The sequence below is a fragment of the Patella vulgata genome, chromosome 5, assembly GCF_932274485.2.
Source record: "Patella vulgata chromosome 5, xgPatVulg1.2, whole genome shotgun sequence".
In the NCBI taxonomy this organism is placed as follows: Eukaryota; Metazoa; Mollusca; class Gastropoda; family Patellidae; genus Patella; species Patella vulgata.
This window is the reverse complement of record NC_065883.2, coordinates 3352796-3361675: the sequence shown is the minus strand read 5'-3', so window position 1 is coordinate 3361675 and position 8880 is coordinate 3352796. Positions and strand designations below refer to the sequence as shown.

General features: G+C 36.8%; 1 protein-coding gene across 2 annotated transcripts; it reads right to left on the bottom strand.

The window, feature by feature from the left end:
• Positions 1-1062: 1062 nt before the first annotated feature.
• LOC126822601 (heterogeneous nuclear ribonucleoprotein 87F) lies at positions 1063-7933 on the bottom strand. Of its 2 annotated transcripts, XR_007680895.2 has the most exons (10): positions 7822-7933; positions 6876-7093; positions 6482-6602; positions 5819-6029; positions 5182-5364; positions 4681-4917; positions 4317-4427; positions 2250-2326; positions 1446-1543; positions 1063-1181 (listed from the first exon to the last, which is right to left on the bottom strand). XR_007680895.2 is itself a non-coding variant. In XM_050551574.2 (8 exons), the coding sequence occupies exons 1-7, from the start codon at positions 7828-7830 to the stop codon at positions 4351-4353; spliced, it is 1056 nt and encodes a 351-aa protein (XP_050407531.1). In that variant the 5' UTR covers positions 7831-7933; the 3' UTR covers positions 3548-4148; positions 4317-4350. The 2 variants fall into 2 exon arrangements, 1 of the variants encoding a protein (XP_050407531.1); XM_050551574.2 differs by lacking the exons at positions 1063-1181; positions 1446-1543; positions 2250-2326 and adding an exon at positions 3548-4148.
• Between the last annotated feature and the right edge of the window lie 947 nt (positions 7934-8880).

Below are 8880 nucleotides of genomic sequence, written 5' to 3'. Positions count from 1 at the left end.
GGGACCTCGGTTTTTTGTCCCATCCGAACGACTAGACTGCTGTCCTTGTCAGGCCCTCCGTCCTGCATCACTGACAAGGGGGAACCACGCCGGAAAATCTGGATGAACTTTCTCGGCCAATGCAGGGATCGAACACCCGACCTCCAGGCTAGCAAGCCAGCGTCTTACCCTCTTAGCCATGTGATCCCCCTCAGGGGATAAGGATACCTTTGGAAATGAACTGGGTTTAATGTCCTATTGCTTATGGGCTAATGAAGACGGACACATGTTATACATGGTGCCGTGGAAAATTTCGTCAGGGCAGCGACCCCCATGGCCTACTTTTAATTCAAATTGCCTAGGCTTTATTTAGATCCATTGGTTTTTCGTCCCATCTATGTTGTGCCTAGCCACATGCTAATCCTCAGGTCTGGCGGATTTGCCCCCCCCCCCCAAATCAAGAATTGCTTCCGTCGGCCCTGATCCTACACCATTGACAAGGATATATCCCGAATTCGAAATCAGAACATATTTGTAATGACTTATTCCCCCGATAATTTGAGAGAAGATTCAATTCCTATTTGAGATATGAATTCATAACATTCAGTATCCTTTCAAGAAAGATTGAATTCACGTTTGTTTTTTTTATATAACCAAAGGTGTATAGCCATTGACCGGAAATAGTCTTAAGCCATCCCCACGGCTAAATCTATCCAAGGCCAGTCCAGCCCAATTTTGGTTAAGGTCGCCGAGATTTAAATAAGATTGGGACACGTGAATGTTGGCGAGATTGTAGGTTAGGGCTTGGGTAAGCATAAGGGTTTGGTCCAGTGTTAGCACCGCTTAAATCTCGTGATCTTTGGCGTAACTTGAGTCGGCTGGCTTTATCAATAGAGTCTAACCCTAGATCTATGGTACTCCCCGGTCCAACCTACCCCAATTTACAGACTCAGGACAGCCCAAGTGTAGCCACCAACCCCGAACTGACAGTCACAAAACAGCATAAATATCACGTTAAGCAGCAGGTAGTAGTCAGTTTTTTATCAATTTAATATTCAACTAACTACATAAAAAAATCACAAATCATTTTTTAAAATAATTTTATTAATCTCATCACATCAGGATTTTGCATTATCGATTAAGGTCCACTGAGTACCACTTGCATTTGTCTAAAACCATTTCCTTCCTGATCGAAGTCACACCTGTAAAAAAAAAAAAAAAAAAGGGTAAACACAAATTTTAACCAATGCCACCACACATGTTAGCATAATATATTCTTTGTTGGCACAGCCAGAGGGATGGGCTTTTAACATCCATATAGCACAAAATGTCATTTCGGGACCAACACATGACAATTTCATTTGGATAACTGGCCTATATCATTCACTGGTCATATTGGTGAATAAATAGATAATTGCCTTGTGTGTTGCTGTCACAGAGAAAACTGTAAATTAAAGAAAACATACCTGGTTAAGCAGCTAGCAGTGAGGGGGCTGACTTCCTAATGATCCATGAAGAACATCCTCTCTCCATCTACCATCCTTCTCTCTTTCCATTTACCAAACTAAAATAACAATTTAATTCTTTAAGTAAATTAGATCTAATAAACCAGTGATTGTATCCCATAAAAACTGTGTTCTGTTATTGTGTTTCCCAATCGCTAAATGCAACTTAAAGATTAGATTATCTACCCAAATATAGTCATAAAATTTCAATTTGTTACTGTTTGGAGACAATCTGAGGAAATATATCCATTACACAGAATTAACCAAATTCTAAACTAATTTCAAAAGATATTAACCTTTTCATTTGTTGAGGCCCTGGATCAGGTGAACAGGGATCAATTACTTTGGGCATCCATTATCACCTAACCATGGCACCTGAATCCCATTAGCTATAATATTAAATAGGGTTCTGCTAATGCTAGTCTAATCTTGGGGTCTTTTACATTAACGCCAATGTCCACACACATGACCTTGATTTTTCTTCCTATACAAAGAACTAGACATTTCTTTGCCAGAACCTCCAATTTCTAGTGCCGAAAACCCAGAGCAACTTTCTCAGTCAAATGTAGAGAGAAATGGGGTCTTTAGCAGTGGGAGGAAACCGGAGGACCCAGAGAAAACCCATGAGGTTGGACGGGCAACCCTACTCTTTGTGTACAACCGGGGAATCTAATCGTGTCATGATACAGCGTGCACACACACTAACCATTCAATTACAGGATCACATTATTATAGAATGTACACGAGAATTAATATTCATTTTACCTCTCACACTATTCTGGAAGCCTCTTCAATTCGAATTTTCATTCCGATTCTCCATGAGGAAACAAACCAAAGTTATTCTATAAAACAACAAAATTAAGAATGTTTAAAAAATAAGCATACCTATATCCACTAATCTAAAAAGCAAACAAACAGTTCAATAGATTTCTTAATCTTTTTATCTTACTCCTTTCTTGAGGCTAAAAATATTCTTATTTCAAATATGAAAGTCAAAGTGAATTTTGGAGTAAACTCCCTGCTTACCTTACATCTATATATGGAACTTATCACCTAACTGTCCTAACCATACAGTGGACATATGTCCAATAACGAACTCCTCTCACCTAACCAATAACGAAGTCCTCTCAACTTATCTCACTGCCCTACATTCTGATGTCTCTCCAGATCTTAGGTGACATTAAAAATTACCTACATACTTACACAAGAGCTTTTAATTATTTTAAAACAAAAGAATTATCAGTTAACTCCCCAAATATGAAACCCTTTGTACACAACACCAAGCGTTATATTTGCTAATCCCATGCCCTACATTTACCCCATACATAAAAAACACCAAAAGGGACATTTAAAATGTTGATCTCAAACAAAAGTCAAGATATTTACTAACGAAAATCTTAAATTTCTCAATATCTTATATCTTGTTTTAAAATTTTCAGTTTCAACGTGCGATTCTAGGAATTCTGCATTTTTACTTGAAATTCCTTATATTTTCAAGGAATTTGAATTTCAACTTGATATTCCTGATCTATTTTCAAATTCTGTAACTAATTCTATTATTTAAGGAAGGAATTAGAATTTTCAACTGGACACTACACATGTTCAAGTCATGGTGTAAGTTCCAATTTTTTTTTTATGGAATCTGAATTTTCTAATTGACATTACACATTTTCAGCAATTCTTGGAATTCTGCATTTTTACATGAAATTCCTTATATTTTCAAGGAATTTGAATTTCAACTTGATATTCCTGATCTATTTTCAAATTCTGTAACTAAATTCTATTATTTAAGGAAGGAATTAGAATTTTCAACTGGACACTACTACACATGTTCAAGTCATGGTGTAAGTTCCAATTTTTTTTAATGGAATCTGAATTTTCTAATTGACATTACACATTTTCAGCTTGTGGAAGTCCTTAAAAATCCCATTCTATATTTTAAGGAATCAGTATTTTTCAAAGCTGTTTTACTCTTTCACATGCAATTCTAGAAGGAATCTGAATTTCAATTTTTTAGGGAACCAATGGCAACGAGAATGAAATGCTACAATACAACAGTCTCCTAAAATTCTTCTGTTTTTATTTTGATGTGTGATATTACAATGCAACAAAATAAATACACAATGACATAAAATCACAAATAAATGATACAAAAATGAAAGTAGCACTGGCTCTTTTTTTGAGAGAAAGGCTTTTTTAAAATTGTCTAAATAATTTGTTTCTTTTATTTCAATCGGGGAATCTTCAACACAAGAAATAGAAATTTAACAAATTATTTTCTTTTAAAAAAAAAAAACACGATTATACAAATGGTCGATAGTTTTCACACTTGATTCTTGTCTATTTACATGACGACGACTTCTGGTAGGAATCGCAAGATTGAATTTATTCTCTCGATCACAAGAAAACCTGTTCAACTCGGCGGCTATTTCTCTTATTAAAGGGAGGTAACTTATCCCTAAACTGTCGCTATTCACAATTCTTCACTAATCTCATTCTGCTTCTCTATTCAAAGAAAGGTTATCCTGCTGCATATGATACATATTCAAAGGGAAATAATCCTGCCTGTCCTTAGAAAAAAGGGAACTAAATTCTTCTTGGAAACACTACACAACTAAAGCTGTCTTTTTCACTAATCTGGATTGTGTTTTATTTATAGCCTACCTAAAGTTGTAAAGAAAATTCAAGCAGGTATTAAAATCTATATAACAAAACTCATTTTCTTTTAACAAAATATTTTCTAACTTTTTCTTATAAATCATAGCATACTTATTATTCGAGATCTTACTCAAAATTTTGTTTTTTATTTGTACCATGAGAGGTTCGACATACCTGTAAAAATGAAGCCTGTTGAATGAAATGATGTTTAATGACGGCTGTATCCACCTCCGTAACCACTACCGCCACCAGCGCCATAGTTACCACCTTGACTACCGTAACCAGCTACAATTAAAAATTTAATAAGGCGATTAAGTTTGGAGCTCCCAATTTTATCTGTTGACAATGCGGAAAGATTAAATTCAACTATGGGCGAACTTAGTTGATTGTTAAAACTACCTTTCAAAATACATTACATAAATGGAGCCAATGTGCTATGGACAGGTCTTGTGGATTTGGCACTATATAAATGACATTAGTATTGTTTGGAATATTTTTACTTGTGTCGCTTGAAATCTATCGAAAGATAAATACTCACATCCGTAAGGTCCTGTATCTCTCTGTGAATAATTTCCACCCTTCATGGCTCCACCGCCATAACTGCCTCCATATCCGGAGCCGAAACCACTATCACCTCCCCAGTTTCCACCGCCACCTCCTTGGTTGTATCCACCTCCATAGGAGCTGTCATAACCTCCTCCCTGGTTTCCCCAGCCACCGCCTCCATAGCCGCCACCTCCGTAGCCTCCACCGCTCTGACCTCCATAACCACCACCTGCATAAACATTTAAACACATGTAACCAAACAACATCATGTTTCTTCAAATACAGATGTTTAAAACCAAATTCTATCCAGACGTCTGGAACGTGGAAAATATCTACCCAAACAATTCTTATATAAAATTAATGATTATAATTTATAAAGTTTCCAATTTAACATGTACAATCACTTTCTCTACTGACAAATTCATAACAGATTACTAAAGTTTTTTTTTTTTTAAATTCACAGATTCCGAGATTCCAGATGTATATAACTTACCTCCGTATCCACCTCCGGATCCTCCTCCGTAACCACCGCCTCCGCCATAACTCTGGCTACCACCACCATAATCACCACGTCCCCCGCCTCGACCACCTCCGCGACCACCACCTCGACCGCCATCTTTAGCTTGTGCTTTCTTTACATCAACTTTCTTTCCATTTAAATCATGTTTGCTGATTACTGAAATAACGATCAACATTATTAGATAGGTTGCCAGGCAACAAAACACTCACAGCACCTAAATTGTCCGAGCGGTCAAGACAGGTTGTCACATGTTTAATCTTTTGAAGGCAATGTAGGGAATTTACAAGACAATTTCATACAGATCAGATTATAATTTTTGTCCTTTGAGCGTTCACAAGGTGCTACAAATTGAAACAAGGGCTTTAACTCTGGGACAAAAATTGTTGAAGTTCGACAGCCTTTTACGTTTCACTAATCTAAATAATGCATATTTATTATAAATTTCGTACATCGATCATTCGAGTTCGACAGTGGTTTAGTTTCACTGATCTAAATAAAGGATATAAATTTTGAGTTCAGCCTAATTTAAATAATGCATACAAATTTCATACACATCAGATGACTTGTCGTTCAAGCATTCAAATACCTAAATGGGATAAATAATACTCACAAACACATTTGTCAACTGTATCATAATCATCAAAGGTAACAAAGGCGAATCCCTTGGGTTTTCCTGTAGCTTTGTCCTTGATGATGTCAATGGATTCAATTTGACCAAACGGACTGAAAACATCACGAATCTGATCATCTGTGGTGTCATCCTTCATTCCACCAATAAACATCTTCTTTACAGATTGCTGAGATTCTGAACGACCAGATTCCTACAGGGTGAAAAAAAACATTAAAATAATCATCATGCATGTAATTAAAATAGAAAGATGTTCAGAAATTAGCACCGAACATAGAAATGACACAACAAATGTACAACATTCTGGGTTTTCTTCGGGTCCGCCAGTTTCCCCCCACTGCTAAAGACACATAAGTGTAAGCGAATTTATTAAAATAAAATTGAACCATGTTAGTCCCAAAAATGACCCAGTTTGTGTAGTGGATGCTAAACCGCATCTCTCTCTGTATTACAAATACTGATTAAAGACAAAATGAGACACTAACAGTACTATGCATGATCTGAATCAGAACCTGGCAATATCTCTAGGTTTCAATACTAAGATTTATATAGGATTCAGGTACCATTCGGCTGTATTGGTTCACTAAATATGAAGCTGGGATTTCAAGGCTACCAAGATCTTGTAGAATAAAGCAATTTACTTACAGCTCTGGGCATGGCTCGCTTGGATTCAACTTCACGTCCATCTATTGTGTGTGGTCTGTTTTTCTGAGCTTCATCTAACATGGAGGATTCTTTAAATGTGACAAAACCAAAACCACGAGACCTGAAATCAGTAAAGATATCAAATAAGTGTTGAAATTAAAATTCAACGAATTCAATTTTGATCAACATTAGCGCGAAACTTGGGATCGCTTTAAAATACATATATTGTTCAATGATTTCTTATGCCTACAGAGTTGAGAAGTTGATGCTTTGTAGACATAATTTTGTCATTCATTTTACTACCTACAATTTTGCTCGAGGCATGTTTGATAAACAACCTCATATTAAGACGAGGAATATTTGAAATTTTTAAACTATTTTTGAGCACACCTACCTTTTTGTGTTGGGATCTTTCATCACGACACAATCAACGATTTCACCCCACTGTTCAAAATGTCCCTTTAGACCATCTTCTAAAGTTTCGTAGCTAAGGCCACCAATAAATAATTTACGGAACTGTTCAGATTCGGGGTCAAGGTAGTCATCTCGCCCACCCCCTCCTCTGCCACCACCACCACGGCCTCCTCTGCCACCCCCACGGCGCATTCCAAACTGAAAAAAAAAAGAATTAGATACAAGTTTTTTTTAAATGCACAATTGATACTGCAATCCAGCAGAACTTTTTCTGTTCTCCGACTTACACAGGTGCTAAAGTAAAATTCCGAGAAGATTCGAGTAGCTGTGCCGAACGGGCAAAGTAGGTCACTCCAGTTTGGTAGTGGCTGGCCAATTGTTTTTATTACCAATTTAATTTAGTTTTAAAGTGTTCAACCGCTGATATCGTGATTGATCCGAGGGCATGCAGTACGATACATTATTCAACGTTATACATAAAAATTTATACGATCTGGCACCGATTGTCCTCCCCCCAACCAACGACTATCACGACGCATGGCCATTGTCACTCGATTCACACGCGGCGTTGTTTTTCATTCCCCCGTTTTGTCTCGTTACTTTACCTTGATAAAACAGATGAAATTACGCCAACAAAATATTTTTGTAAACTATGGGGCGCTGATGAAACATTCATTTTGTACAAATATATCAAAATCTAACCAACACGTGCTAGTTTAATGGCAGAGAACAAAGAAACCAAATATTTTCAATGTACCGGCTAAAACTAAAATGGCTGCCTACTGGGACAAGTGCGCGTTTGGTAATGCATTAGGAAAAATCCTATTTTTACTAATTTTGAAAACATTTTAGTAAAACAAACCATTCCAATCAATGCAGTGAGATATTATACATCAAAATAAAGCATAAGATAACGGTTTACTTACTTCAGGCATGTTTAATTATTTGAGATCTTGTTGCTTCCAAATTCCTGACCTACTTTAGATTTTGAAAGAGAAGCGTGGCGTTTTATCAAGCTATGTCACGTGATCTAATTAATTCCCGGAAATATGTATCTCGAATACCCAGACATAAAGCAAAAGACCGCTCAGATTGGCCATTTTCTCCCGCAGAATTCTCAAATTTCAACCAATGAAATTAGAGAGTGGATAAGCTTAATAATTATCCATTAGCGGCTGGATTAGCGACGGCCAGCTTATCAAATGTCAACACCTCTAAGCTAAACACATGGCTTCGGGATAAATTGATCGCCACGGGGAACAAGCAAGAACAAAGGGGCACAGTGCAAGAAATTCCTTTGTCCTGTTTTGTCATTGATCTTGTATAATAATAAAATCTATAATCTTTGACGGTTCTTTCATCTTTTGTCATTTTGTGTTTAGTCTGAAGTATTGACTTCTTTGTTTTAAACTATTTCAAAGTTGAGATAAGAGAAATTGAAATGGCATTCAGAAACGTAAAGCAAAGAAATTCAATATTAATTTGTCTTGTGTGTGTGAATCGTGTACATATACACCGTATAAATATTCGATTTTTTTAATTTTTTTTTTTTTTTTTTTTTTGGGGGGGGGGGGGGGATATTTAGCAGGTGCAAGCCCGGCTTTAATTCGGTACAGGTTTGGACAAAAAAAGTGACCATACAGTCTATGGCGTGCAGGTGGAGATTTAGTGGTGACCGGGGTCAACTCCTGCTAACGTGGAGTACTTAATTGTATCCTAATACATTCATCAAACTAAAAATTTACGTGCGGGGCATCTTATTGCTGCCGTTTGGCCCCACTCCATATACTTTCTTTTATTTGCTTTACCTTACCTTTACTTTACCACTCTAACCCTATACAAAATAGCCTACATGAACAGAAATCTTGTCTCGGAGGTTTGGATTTTACCAAATTCGCAGGTAATCCCCGGGATCTTGACGTTTTCTCCACTTTGGACCCGCTGCTGCCCAAATTTCAAAACTTAAGCCTCGGGAAAAGAAATGA